The sequence below is a fragment of the Equus caballus genome, chromosome 8 (genome assembly GCF_041296265.1).
Source record: "Equus caballus isolate H_3958 breed thoroughbred chromosome 8, TB-T2T, whole genome shotgun sequence".
NCBI classification, from domain to species: domain Eukaryota; kingdom Metazoa; phylum Chordata; class Mammalia; order Perissodactyla; family Equidae; genus Equus; species Equus caballus.
This window is the reverse complement of record NC_091691.1, coordinates 97,594,560-97,610,000: the sequence shown is the minus strand read 5'-3', so window position 1 is coordinate 97,610,000 and position 15,441 is coordinate 97,594,560. Positions and strand designations below refer to the sequence as shown.

At 36.0% G+C, this 15,441-nt stretch overlaps 1 protein-coding gene across 4 annotated transcripts in view; it reads right to left on the bottom strand.

Moving 5' to 3' along the window:
- The window catches only part of ZNF407 (zinc finger protein 407), a 448,774-nt gene that overhangs the window by 264,076 nt on the left and 169,257 nt on the right, over nucleotides 1–15,441 (bottom strand). For 3 of the 4 annotated variants that reach the window (XR_002810021.2, XM_023647991.2, XM_070221185.1), the window contains exon 4: nucleotides 12,023–12,097. Coding sequence is in view for 3 of the 4 variants with exons in the window: in XM_023647991.2 (XP_023503759.2) it covers nucleotides 12,023–12,097 (75 nt within the window). In the remaining variant the exon portion in view is untranslated. Of the gene's footprint in view, nucleotides 668–12,022; nucleotides 12,098–15,441 lie in introns of all 4 variants that reach the window. The other variant, XM_023647993.2, reaches the window with a different exon arrangement.

The window sequence follows — 15,441 nt, the reverse complement described above, 5'->3', positions numbered from 1 at the left end:
AAAAAAAAACACCTCCTAAAATTTCCAAATCAAACTTTTCTCATAATAAAAGTGAGTTAAACAGCCATATACGTTAACAGTTCACCACTGTTATTTCAGATAGTTTTCAAGAACCAATGATTTTCTAACACATGACATTTTTGTTGGAAGTTGGACGTTTTCCATTCATAATATTACCAATAAGAGAGCCATCTCTTCAGCATTCAATAAAGTTGTTCCCTTCACTGAAGGGTGTACTTTTTGTACTAGACAGAGGACTAAGCAACAGCTTTAAAAACCACCTTTTCTTTGTTTCACATCAAGTATATGACATGGGTCATCTGAATGCGGGAAATCAGAGACCTCAAGGCACAAAACCACATAGTCCTCAAGGGACAAAACTGGGCCAGAAATAATCTTTGGTTATCGTTGGTCCCTTTGTGACCCTATCTTTTTTTATTTATTCATTCAATAATATAATGAACATCTGTGAATTTACCACCAAACTTGAGAACCAGAACCTCACATTCCAGATTTTAATTTATCCCAACCTGGTATTTCTAGCTAAGAAAGATTACATTCTTAGATTTTTTTCATTCTTTGTTTATTTTCATCTTCAATTCCAACAGCTGGATCCACTTGATTAAACTGTTTTGCTTTTAGTAACTTCTTCAGAGGCATTAGATACCTATGACAAGCAGAGAGCAGAGTAAAATAAAGCTGTACTGAGATTTGAAGGCTGGGTTCTATCAGCAGCTAAGTTAAGAGCTCTGACTCAATGGCCACTGAGCATGTCTGATTCAAACCAGAATTTCCAACGAAATTACGTCTCATCACTCAGGCATCAACAATATTACTAACACTAAATCTGAAAAAGTCAATGGTTTACTGCACAAGTAAAAGAGCTCTATGTATAAAGAGATTTTTTTTTTTTAAAGATTGGCACCTGGGCTAACAACTGTTGCCAATTTTCCTTTTTTTTTCTTTTCTTAAAGATTGGCACCTGGGCTAACAACTGTTGCCAATCTTTCTTTTTTTTTTTTTCTGCTTTATCTCCCCAAACCCCCCCTGTACACAGTTGTGTATCTTAGTTGCAGGTCCTTCTAGTTGTGGGATGTGGGACGCTGCCTCAACGTGGCCTGACGAGCAGCGCCATGTCCATGCCCAGGATCTGAACCCTGGGCCGCCGCAGCAGAGCGCGCAAACTTAACCACTCAGCCACATAGCCGGCCCCTAAAGAGATTTTTTTGACTCTGATGAGGAGCCCACAGCTTCTCTGAGATGCAGAGAAGATGCCCCACCATTGACATGGTCTTTGGGACGCTCTTCCAGCTTCAGACAGATCAGCTCAGCTTTTATCATTTTTACACAGTTGTGTTCTATGTAAGTTTTTTTTTTTCTGTTTAATCAAAAGAGAAAACTCAAAAATTCCCTGAAGCTTTGAAGTATGTTCATACAGTGCTATTACTATGAGCAGTAGTATCAAAAATAATAAGCATTGGGCTAATTCCTTTGTTAAAGTTTTTTCATTTTCCAAATATGATTCTCATATAAACAATATATTTTTTAAACTAGGCAAAGTTATCAATTTTAAACAGATCTGATATGCAGCAAGAAGTCTGCTACTCTCTAGTTGCCAAAAATATATGGCATATCCACATTATATAACTATAAATATGAAATGAGAAAAAGACATTCTGAACACTACAATGCACTGTGAGAATGAAAGGGGAAATTATTGTTTTAATTAACTTTAAAGAAAATTTGGGTCTAATTTAACTAAAAACTTTCATACACATGTCCTGCTGAATCTGTTTTCCATAATCCTTTGCTCTACCAGATTAGCATGAAAAGGGGGGCACAGATATTATTTAGACTTTAGCAACTGAAAACTTGTTTAATATGTTTTTATCTAAAAACAAGCACTTTTTAAATTGCAAGATGCTGTGCATATATGTAGCATGATTTTTTGTGCTTGCATAACTATAAATTCATATGCACTTAACCACAACCCTGAGAAATGAGAAGAGGTATCGTCCTCAGCATGACAGGTGAGATGGTGAGAAAGCCACAGTGACGCCAGGAAGAATGCACTTGAGGTTGACTACATTGAGACGGAGGACCATATACAGTTACATGAAACTACAAGTTTGCAATACCTTTTATATAATGTGACTATAAATCATATATTAGATGAGCTAAGAAAAAGTCCATCTTGAAAAGGAAAAATTTCAACAACGATTTTACTATTTTAACTCTACCAATATACACTGAGTGCCAATCACTCTCTGAAAAGCTGAGACGGAGAAGGAAAGTGGCCCAACCACGCCCTCAAGAAATTATCTAGTGTGAAGACAGGACATACATCTTTTTTAAAAGGAAAACAAAATAGAATGTGCTAGGTAGTACATCGGCCTTCTTAGTAGTAAGAAGTGGTCATACAGAATGTAAAGCTAGGGAAGGACTTTCACAGTAAGTGAGACAAAATCTGGGCTTTGAAAAGAAACCTACACTGACCCCAGCCTAGAAGACTTGGAGACATGACCTGCAGTATGACACTGAAGGAAACACTAGACAGAATGTGCTGACATAGCTTTTCATTATACCTTGACCCAACTTCTACAACACACTTACTATGTAATGCTGTTTAGGAAATCATTATCCATAAAACAAGAATGAACTGGATTACACTAAAACTCAATAGAAATGGCTGTTTCTCTGAAAAGCAGATCTCTATATTGACATCGTATGTTAGAAACAGTTCTAAACAGAATTAGGTTGACTCGTATGAAATTACCAGTATTTAACAGTTTTTAGCCTAAGCGTTGATTTCCTATAATTCAATGTTAGGAGGTACCAATATCATAGTAAGTATCAAACAGAGTCATGATTGTTTTGAAAGGGAATAAAGGATTCGCTGAAATGAAAGACGGTCATTTTGCAGAACATGAGAATTACTATAAGATTGACAGGTCTCACATGGAACATCAAGGTCGCTTATTTTCTCCTCTGAGGACAAAGGGTGAAAGTGCCACAATATTAGTGGAAAGGCTCTTGTTTTAAGCTCACAGTTGATTATACAAGTGACCCCAGGACCAAGAAATGAGGGGGGGATATCTGAGAAAATATCCTACGCACCCCTTAACCTTTCCTATCAGAGTTCTGCAGCACAAGGAAACGTAAACACCTTGTTTCTCATCTGTTAAAATGGATGATCAAATTGCTCTGATCCAACTTTACAAAAATTACTTCAGAAAGCTTATAAGTTTCCTGAAAATTCCTCAGGAAAAATTTTAATCTTGGACTTTTATAAGCAACTACCAAGACATCATGAATATAAAGAACCTCTCACAGAAAGTCAGTACTGTATAATGAAACTGTATAAAAGTTGGTAATTAAGCATAATTGAAGGCTGCAGTGAACATATAGGCCTTTGTTCTTTTAATTCTGGCACTGACTGGGAATTATAGATAAGAGCCGAAGGCACATTTTAGTCGGAGTCCAGATGTATAAGGCCCAGTGTTCTAAAAGTAATTTAAGTGAAATAAAAGAAGAGAGTAGCCAAAAATATTCTAGACGCCTGCCAGCGGAAAACACCTATATTCTGAACATTTAACATATTTGATGGATTGTATTTGGGATCACATCCTCAGTGACTCTAAGAAAGTTAAAAAGCTGACATTCTTATAGCCAAGATCTGAATGAACTACTAGACTAAATGGTAGCAAAAAAAAAAATCTCTTAAAATTAATTCGCCACATTAAACAACAATGTATTATTACATGCAAAAGTAACTGGAACATTCATATTAGAAAAGGTATAGCTCACTCTCTCCCCAGCATTCAGTTTTATCTTATTTCTATATAGGAATGAAAGAGAAGGCAATAGAATCAAATACATGTCATTTTAATAAAGATTATCAGTACGAAACTATACATCCTTGGTCTAATAACTCATTGAACTGGTACTAGATGACGTGAAGTATGCAGTATTATTATAGTCTTTTGTGTTTCTTTTTCTGGGAGATGGAAGTGGCAAGATAAAGCAGCTTCTAGCTATATACATACATATATATATATATATATATATACACATTTATTTATTCATTTATTTAGATAGAGGGTAAATACATCTATTTGCCCTTTATTCACCAATGTTCTGTAGGAACACAATGAAAAACAAGACCAGCTAGAGATGGAATAAACAAGAAAGGGTCCCCAGAGGACAGGGGCCTCAGACTGAGACCTGAAATTAGAAAATGATTTGAATTGATAACCAGGGAGATGAGATGTAGGGGGCGTGTACCAGGGCATACGCAGAACAAAAGAACAGAGAAAGGAAGAAACAGGCTGTGGAGCTGGGAAAGGATGTGTCTAACAAAATAAAACATGATTAAGTGGCACATTTGCAGGCGAGTTCTGCAGTGTGGGTTAGGGAGGAGGAAACTGGAAGTGGCATGAGGCAGTAGGCCAGGGAAAGTAGATGGAGTTCACCAATACATGTTGCTGTAACAACGCTAATCCCCTTGCCCTCAGTTCCCCCTCCCCCGACCCAGAGCCTGAAATCCACGTTGAGGGATGTACAACCTCACAAGAGTTATAAACTTTGCTGGCATCCTCCTATGTACAGAATAAAAGGTAGCAGGCACAGCATTTGAGATTCTTCTCGACCTGATTCCAACCCAGTTTCCCAGGCTCCTCCTCACCATTCCATAATGTGCCTAAATGAAGACCATTTCCTAAACAGTGCATCATCGGGGATCTTAGTTCTTAATCATATACTACTTGCCCCCAACCCTATGCCCAAGGTCACTGCAGGCACACGGCAACAGGACATGCCAAGCTCACACCCACTTCCCAGAGGACCTCTGAATGTGCTCTCTGCTGGGAAGGCTCTAACTTCACATTTCACTTAAAGTGTAGCCCTTCGAAAAGGTCCTTCCTGACCACCCATCCTAGGGTAACACCTCCAGCAGACACTCTCTGCAACAGCAGCCTACTACATCTTTATCAGAGCTTTCCGCCTAATAAAATTCTTGGTTTCCTTTATGTGCAATTATTATCTCTTTAGGCTTACCCCCAGCCCATCAACTCCAAATCTAAAGCACAAGAGAAAAGACGTCGTATCATCTTCAAACACTACATACCATCTCAATTTTGGAACACAGTACTAAGTGTAGTAGATGTAGTAAAAGTTTATTGGAAGAAGAAATCGATGAACAAATGTGATGCCTTTATTAGCATCCCCCATAATACCCTGTAAGCAAGATTAATTGTTCCCTCTCCTAAAACTTTCTTTTGTATCATTGTGTAGCTTTTCTTTTTCCATATTATGGATAATCGTATAACAACCAATATCTGCTGAAGAACAAGAATCAGATAACATTCATGTTTATTTAAATGTCCAAGAATAAAACACACAGAGATGAATGCTCAATAAATGTTGGCTCAACTTAAAGAAAGAATCGTAAAACGATCTTATATATCTGCAGCATATATACATTACCAACACTTAAAATTCCTCTACTACTAACACGAGAATTTCTTTCCAGCAGTAAATATGGTATTCTATCGCCATCACCATGATGTACCGAGAGCAGCGGTAACCTCTGACAGAGCTGGAGAGCATGCACCCTGGTCTACAAGGCAAGCGCCCCTCCCTTCTCTCACTGGGACCACACTAACTACGTCTGTTCAGCACACTGCAGGAGCAAGCATTCTTCAAAATAACAGATCATCTTGAGAAATAAAAAGCACCACTGAAGCAGTACAAGGAAGTGCACTAAATTTTCATACAACGAGGCAAGGACAATTTTTTTAAAAAGTCTCATAACAGGATTGCACGCTGCTTGACACACTGCACCAAAACCAAATGGCTGAAGACATAAGTACTCCCAGACAAACACTGGCTCTACTTTGCAAAAATTCCCATTGCAAAACTTCCCTTGAATTATATGAGCTTTGATTCATGTGAGGTTGTTAAAAAATATCACACACATAAAATGAGAATTTCCCATAAGGGGAAAAAAGATGAAACTAAAAATAACAGTAGTAAATAAAAGGCATTCCATGAAATCCACCCTGCTTTCTAGAGATGGATTAAATTTTGGCACTGAGCTTCCCAGCAGTAAACATAAAGAGGAAAACTCAGTTATATACATGATTTGCTAGTACATAAGACCAAAATGACAAGTTGTGTCAGAAAGGCACAACTTTTCCTGGAATAAAGACCAGAGAGAAACTGCCCCCTGAATCTCACAAGAAATATATGACATATCTTCATTATCACAAAAACTAAATATAAAAATCAGTAAAGTCAATTTCATTGGAAGAAGAAAACAATGCCGTGAAGGAAAGCAGCTCTCTAGTGATGGGATTAATTGAAAGCACATTGAGAAATGAAGGGAGGGAATATGTATTCAGGACAGCAAAGTAAGTGATCTGACAAATATACAGACTCCAGATATTCCACATAGCTTTTGAACATGTAATTGAAGTAGAACTGCCATTCCTTCATGGAAACTAAGGAACCTAATCAGGTTATAAGCTTGAAAAGAAGATGTCTATCCCTTCAAGAGATGAACCATGAGAACTGTCTGTAACTAGGTCAAGACACTTCCCCCAAAAAGAAGTCGGAAACTTCAGCAAACAGATGAAGAACTGAGATCCCGACATTCTACACCACTGACAATTTTAGAAAATATCCATTTCAGTAAGAAAATACTTGTCATAAAGCAACCACAGAACATCTAAATTATCCATTTAATTCAGAAATACTTCCCAGATGTTGACAAGATAACTTTGGTGGAAAATATATGCTTATCTCCTTATGTACTTTAATAAATTGTCAGCTTAAATCAATAAAACATAGAAAGAAATTTTCTAAAAGTAATAACCTCGGCTTTGGATGAACTGATGTGACTTCCATCTACCTTCCCATGTAGCTAATTATTTAGCAGGGCTATCTGTCTATTCAACCCCACTATTTCACAATAAAACCATGTCAAATAATCCTAGGTTATTATTTACATACTGCATACTGTCTTCAGATGGAGAAATGGGGGCAGAGAGAAAAAAAGGAGTCCTGAACTCATGCAAAAGCAATATTAAATCATTAAAATATAACAACCTCCCACTCATTAAAATAAGCACTCTGAGATGGGGAGAATTGACATGTTTTTCTTCCATTTTGGCTCAACAGTTATTTCTTGTGTAAATACTTTTTAAAGCAGAGAGGAGCCATAAAAGATTTATTTTTTCTAAATTGGACCTTCATAAAAAAAAAAGATGATTGCTAACTAGTAAAGGAAGAAATGAGAAGGAAAGACCAATAAGCAGTGGCTGATGGAGAGAGTGAGCCTGAAGCCAGGAAACATGAAGTGACCAACAAGTTTTATAAAGAACACTCCACGGAGATCACACAAGGGACATGCAACACGGAATAAAATATCTCAATGCATCCATGAGAATAAGCCACCCATTTCAATGGTAAAATAGAAAACAGTTTTTACCTTACAGAAATTCACATGGAATAAATACTGAGGAAAACTATGATCCTTTAATAAAAGAAAATGCACGCAATAACAACTTAGCCAAAGGCAAGTTATTTCTTTAAAATGGACAATAAAGTGATAATAACAGGAATTAATCTCATACTATGAATAGAATCTCTTCTAATAGGAAAAAATTGAGTCTACTTAAATATATGCAATTCAGAGTTTTTATAAAATGTATTATTCTCTCATTTAAAAGTAACCTAAGTTTCTAGGGGCTGGCCCGGTGGTGCAGTGGCTAAGTGCGCAAGTTCTGCTTCGGTGGCCCAGGGTTCGCCGGCTGGGATCCCAGGTGCGGACATGGCACCACTTGGCACGCCATGCTGTGGTAGGCGTCCCACATATAAAGTAGAGGAAGATGGGCATGGATGTTAGCTCACGGCCAGGCTTCTTCCTCAGCAAAAAGAGGAGGATTGGCAGCAGTTAGCTCAGGGGTAATCTTCCTCAAAAAAAAAAAAAAAGTAACCTAAGTTTCTAATCAACTCCAAGTATCGTTAGCGAAGCTTCAATAACAACTGTGCGTGTACATGTATACATGCTTCTCCCAGGAATGTTTGAGTTTTGGATGATGTTTTCATGTTTCAAGAAAAAGAGTGAGACTTGCATCTAAACTGAAGAACAGGAAACAATGATGACGCTTTCACACAATTCTAACATATAAAATTGTTGAGACAAGAGGCGAAGGAGACGAGATAGACTCCCAAAGACTTACATAACGTCCCGTCATATATTAATGGCTTACAACAAATTAGAACCAAGTATCAGAGCTGCCAGTATTTCTGTCCCACAATTAGACTAGGTGATATCTGGTATGTATAAAAATGTAGAGGAAAGATTCTACTTATCAATAAGATCAAGATACTGTTAAAAGAAAGATGGCTAACCACAAATCCCCAATGTCTGATAAAAGGGTCGAGAAGCCAGAACAATTTCGGGGCTCAGTAACCTGAAGGAGGCCTGAGGGAAACCCACCGGCCCAAATAAAACCCTGACACACGCTGAGCCTGCCCCAGGGGCCTGAATACACCCCAGCTCTGTCGACAATAACCCACTATCTGAGACTTACACCCTTCAGAGATGCCTCCAAAATTTGCTTCACTGAAAAAACACTAAGGTTTTGCTCTGGATATTCATTAATAACTTGGAAAAAACAGATATGCTTCCTTTGATTCCGAAACTGTTTAACTCTTAGACTCTGATGTACACGTCCGATTTAAAATCCCTTCTTGGTGAAAGTGGTTTGGAAGCACACCAGCCTTCCTGAGATGCTGCCAGAGCAGAGATCTCCTGATGATGCTCCTGACACCACAAAAGCAATGAATCAGATCACAGTCTGAGTGAAGCGTGTCCCCTCCTCCTATTTACACAGTCATTCAAAGCCCAGCTGATTTCCAAGAACTGAACTACGAATGCCATCTCCTTCTATTGTAATATGCACCTGGCTTTCACATAAGATACACTTATTATGACTGTTTCAATTGTGATAATTGTGGACAAGCTCGTTTTCCAGATTACTATTAGCGAATTCACAGTCATAAAGATACTTTGGCTTACTATATTACAAAGAGAATTACTTATTTAAGATAAAGACTACTTTAGAATGAACTTGCAAATTAATTGGAGTTTGTTTGCTTGAAATATAAATTTAATGTGGCTATATTTAGTTGTTTACATTTAAGTGTACAAAATTTCAGTGATACACTACCTTAAAATAAGTTCATACAAATTTAGGGACAAAAAAGTATGTTCTCACACAAGCCATCACTTCAGTTATTCATGGAGTCAAAAAATATATATTTGAAATTATTTAGTTTTCTGTTGCTGACGACAGTCAGGCTGACAAAATTTATTGGTTGACCAAACTATAGTGCAAGTATATGAATTTATTTGTGATAAATTATCATTTTTGCATATATCAGTCAAAGCACAAAGCCTAAATACTTGCAAACAAAATGCATTATTAATTTAATTGTCACAGTCTATTTAGCTAACTTCTATTACTATTCGCTATAATACACAATGCATAAGAGGGGAGAATCAAATTCAAAACATAAAAAAATAAACTGATTATATTGTCCTGGAGAAATTAAAATATAGCAAGCTTGCAAAATTACAGCCAAGGCATTAATGTTCTAAATAGGCATGAAAAAAATGTTTAACTTAATTTAGAGAACAGTTATGCCAAAACTGACGGTTCAACATGCTGATAGTTTTTTTGTTTCCTAAAACCATTAAAAGGTATCAGTTCTCTCTCCAAGGAGTGGAGGAAGGTGGAATGGAAGAAAGAAGCCCTTGGCATTTATTCTGCTAGATTTTGCTACTTAAATCTTAAGTCTTCTCCAGCTATGGACGGTCTCTTGGAAAATTATGCTGCTGTTGATTCCTGGCATTCCAACTCAGTGTTTCTAGGCAGTTAGAGGGAATGCCCTAGAAGCAGGTATCATAAACAAGAAGCATTCTGGAACACAGAATTTTTAATAGGGAAAACAATTCAATCAAAGACGTTTAGTTTAGACAAACTCTGCAACTTGGACTACTTAGAAGTAATAACCCAGAAGATAGGCTATACTTTCTCATTTGAGATTCATTTCCTGATTTTAGGACAAAAATCTTGCCAACGTCAGAGAGAAAGTTCACAATATCTCAAAGGGGAGAAAGACAGGCAATCGTTCTCTTCTCTCTTTTTAGCCCCTCTTTATGTGTACGTATTAGGGACTGAAATGAGTGAAAGCAAGCAAGAGACTCCCTGGAACACACAGGAAAAGGTAAATGGAAAAACCAAAGAGTACATCTGAGATTTTCAAACTCCTATCATAATATATAGGAGGTATCTAGTATTTTTAGCTGCTCAGAGGATAAATATATGTATATAAGGTGATGAATTTTTCATTAACATGAAACAATATGAACAAACACATTGAAATTTTTAAAATTCCTAAATAAAAAGCAGGATAATATATTTGAGTTCAAAATATATACCAGTTATATAGTAGGGAAATATTTTCTTTTTACTAATTATCTGATCTAGATTATTTTCATTCAAATTTATTTCGTGAATAAAACACCCTAACTACCTAGAAGTAAAGATTCTCAATGTGAGATAACATAATAGTACAAGGAGGAGCACTGGAACTAGAGTCAGAAAATAACAATTCTAATATTTCTTATGAGATATTGAATAAATTATTGTATATTCCTCAATCTGTAAAATTGGAATAACAATGCACTGCTAATAAGGTCATAGAATGGTTGAGATAATGCGTGTGAAAGTAATGAGAAGAAAGTAATTAAAAATGTTTTGTTTCCACTTTCTTAAACACTTATGAAACATAACTTTGAAAAGGCCGAAATCATAAATTTAAATAATATAGAATTTTTTGATTCCAAGAATAATGCATTCAGGATATGTTCAACACATACATTTGGCTCAAACTGAATATAACGCTACAAAGAAAAGTATAAGAAACCAAAAGTTAAAAAGTAGGCATATGTAACATCCCAATATTTTGATACAGTAGTCATGTCCAAACTAAAACACCAAAGCAAACAATAGGCCTCCAATAGAAAAGCCAAGGTAAATTCCTTGTAAACAGAAAATATTGGTAAGAGCATTTTATATTTTTTTAAAAGGAAATTAAACATTTACAAATATGGCAGAAGAGGCCCTAGGCTATAGAGCTGTAGAACAAATTGCATTACTGTTGACATTTTAAAACAGTATTAAAAAACAAAAGTTCCCAGGAGGATCTGTAGAATTTCAGATACCACCTGGGAGGATCTGGGGAAAGTTGAAAATCTACTGTCTCTGAAGGAGGGTGAGAGTGCCTGCACTAGTTCTGAGCGAGCTGCACATTTTAAAGATTTAAAAGATTTCAGAAGTAGCCATGCTCACCTGGTAGCTGACACTGCTATACTTCAGTTCACCTAATATAATTAAGTCTATGTGATGAAGCTAATTATGATATACTACCAAGAAAAAAGAAAACTTGGCAGTTGATGACATAATAATTGTAGTGTTATTTTTCATGAGATGGCAACTGTAGTATTATTTGGGGGATGACACAAGATGTATTTCTTGTATAATATCAGCAATATTTAATTCTACAGTAAGAATTCAAGAATGTTATTTTAAAACCTCAAAACAAAAATACAGGAAAAAATACACAAAGTTTAGCTTTATATTTATTTTAGCTCATTCTAATGTATTTGCAGAGATAAATCCCTCTAATTTAACTCTTCTACTGTTTCAAGGTTGTTTCACAAATTGAAAGTCTCTCAAATCCTTTCAAATATTTTTAGAACGAATTTTTTTAAATTAAAATACAACATTAAATTTTTGTGGGAGAATGGTATAAAATATGATATTCAAATACATAGTACTCCAAATGCAAAACATGATGAACTAATGATAAAAATTCTGGAAGTCACCTCATTAAACAAAACCTAAATGAAAATATATTTTTAAATAAAGAAAAAATGGATGAAAATTACCTTTCTTTTGGGGTGCCAACTCCATGTTTGCCCAGTAGATGAGTATTTAAGTGCTTCTTCATTACAAAAGCAACCCTAAGAAAAGAAGTAACAGTAATTTTAGAACTAAAAATTCTCTGCTAGAAATATGCAAAAAAAGTATTTAAAAATAGGCATGTATATGGGAATGTATCATGAAGATGCACATTACAATGGCACTTTTGCTAAACAAAAAGCTTGCATACAGATTAAATACACTGCAATACTTGAAAACCAGAAAAAATAACTGTATTTAAATGGTCTGGTTCCTTTCTTCCTTGAGTATACTAACATTGACGAAAACAATGATTCTACTTCTTCAGTCATTGTCTTCACTGACAGTTAGTAAGAAAGATAAAGCAATACCTCAAGATAACACGCACTGCCCCCTAGTTGATCCCACACTTCAATCATAAAATGAGTTTGAGAAAATGTCATTTTATTAAATATTTAAGGGACTATAAAAGAGAAAATGAATAGCCTTCATGAAGCTTCCTTAAAAACATGGTAATAATTTGAAGAGAGGTTTTTAAAAATGATATAAATGTTATTGTGTCTGCAGCACATACATACAAACAATGTACTTAAGTGCCAAGAAGATATCAATAACTAAAACAAACAAAAAGTACCACCTGACATGCTGTCTTATTTTATACACAAATCAGCTTACTTAATGCAATTTTGTTGACACAAATATGAAATGGACAGGAGTCAGAGCCAGTCCATGGAGCGCCATTCTTCTACTGCGTATAGTACAACATCAATTTAATTATGTCATGTGATTATTTAAAACAATTTAGATCTCATTCAGAAGCATCAGATTAAAATGGCTCTCTTGATAAGCAAAAAAAAAAAAAATTTACTGTTGTAACTTTCAGTGTAAAAGGGCTTGCAAACATTTTTGTTAATTATGTATTACAGCTGTCCTTCATAAAGTTAATTACTAATAGCTGAAAGGCAACAGAATATATTTGCATATGTACATGAAAGGCATGACATACGCAAAAATATGATTTTAATTAGCATTCTATGATATGAAGGGCTACAAATCAAATTGGCATGTTATAAGAGTCTTAACATTGAACACTGAATTCATCTGGACGTGTTTGCACAAACGGGCAACGTAAAACTGGAAGGTACTGGGGCCGTACGGAAGAGGCACGTGTCAAAAGCCAAGATCAAACCAGTTTCTAAGATGCGAACGCTTCTTTCATTTTCATGTTGCTCTATTTTGGTTATTTTCACATAATATTAGGGAACCTCAGTTTTGAGGCTAACATACTTGTATTTTTTTAAATGACTGTGACTTTATTATTCAAATAATGCATTTGCATACACTGAAAATAACATTCACTCTTTAGTATACATTAGGTAATAACTATGGACAATATATGCTTTAGAACCATAAATAACTGATCAGACCATCAATCATTAAAATGGAAAAATAATTATTACATATAAAGAATCTCAGTGTGACGATATTAAATGCTTAGCAAAAATAACAGCACAAGATATTCTATATTTGTTTCACTTGATTTGGACAAAATAAATAACATTTTTCATTTCCTTATAAAAGAATACAGTAATAACAACAGTCCAAGTCATAACTTCCCTACTGTCCTCTATTTTCCTATAATTAAAAAAACATAAAGCTAATAGCAAAGAGCAAAGGTTAAGAACCCAAAGTTGCAAAGCACAGCTTATTTATATGACCAAGTATAATTTAAGAGATCTGAGCTCAGAAACCACACTGCAGTTTTTAAAAGAAAAAAAATTTTATTAATTAAAATGCTTGTTTTAAGAATTGAAACAAAAACATTACACTGCACAGGGGAACAAGCTAGAGTACACAGGAAGAGAAAGCTTCTACTTAAAATAAGATTCTTATATTATCTGCTGAATGTCTGTAATACTAAATATTTAAAGTAATAATTTTTTATTACTATGGGAAAAAACTTATAATACTAAAATACAGTTCAATTATAGTCAAATGCAAAATATTTACCCACTCAAAACCTGACTTGAAGCAAGTATAAATTATTCTTTAAATTTGACTTAACTAAAGCACAAGTAGTGTAAAAGTCTCAATATCAGTTAAAAAACAGAAGCCAAGCATGACTGACTAAAACAAACTTACCAACCTACACAGACATAATATTGCCAATTTGTCATTAGTGAACGTAGCCTGTCCTTCACAGCCATCGTCAGAGCGTTGTTTTAATATTTTTAGCATAATAATTGTTTTGGAAAATTTATAATCTAGATACCACTAGCAATAAAACAAAAATAATCCCAAAGCTGAAAAGCTATGCAACTGAAACGCAATGCTCCTAATGAACAGTCATGCCTTTATGTATTCATGCCGTTTCTACACATTTCTGATCACTTGGGATGTGGCAGCCAACGGTAGGTTCTGCAGGTGCTATGTAAAACAAGACAGTGAAAACAGTGCCTTCATGAAGCTTTCATCCTATAAACCCGTAGCTTCTCAACAGGACAGAGTAGCACCAAGCCTGCCCTACTCCTGCACGGATATGGGAAGTCACACGTCCACGCATTAGCTCATGTGCTTAGTAGGACTGACTCTATGCAAGAACAGTTCAGGCAGCTACGGTGCACAGGTGACAAAATAAATAAAGTTCCTGCCTCAGAAAATGTGAAACCTGCTGAGGGAAACAGACAACAAGAACAAAAAGTAAAATATAGAACATCTGAAATAGTGATAACTGGTAAAAGAAATAATAGAGAAGGAAAATCTGAAATCAGCAGGGGATTAAAATGCTACATTTGGGTGGCTCAGGAATGGGATCTGTGAGTAAAGAGGGTGGGGACTGGACATGTCCACAGAAGCAAGGGTGGCCACAGAGACCTGGGGTGGAAGCCCGCAGGGCTGTTCTCAGACAGAGAAATGCAGTGTAGAGCACGTGCAGAGGGAGGAAGAGGACGCAAGGAGCTGGTTAGAGAAGGCAGGGCAGGGACAGAGGGTATCCAAGGGCTAACAACCTTGTGGGCCATGATACCCTGGCCTTGGACTCTGAGGGAGAAGGCAAGTATCGCAGGCGTCTAAAGAGAGGAGAGACACATGGACTCACATTTTAATAGATTCCTCTCGCTGTTCTGTTTAGAATAGAGTGAGAGAGAGGGAGAGAAGGAGAGAGGGAAAGCGGGAGAGAGGGGGAGAGAAACAGAGAGAGGGCAGGTGGGAGAGGAAGAGGGAGAGAGGGAAAGGGGAGACATCCGAGAGCAGGACCTAACAGGAGGCTCAATCTACTGGTCTTGAATTCAAAGGCAAGATCCATGCTAGAAATGTACTCTCTGAAGCTATCCATTTGGCAAGTGCCTGACAATCTGAAGGAACCTTAAAATAATAAAAAATAGAGTTTTTAAAATATGATTGATTC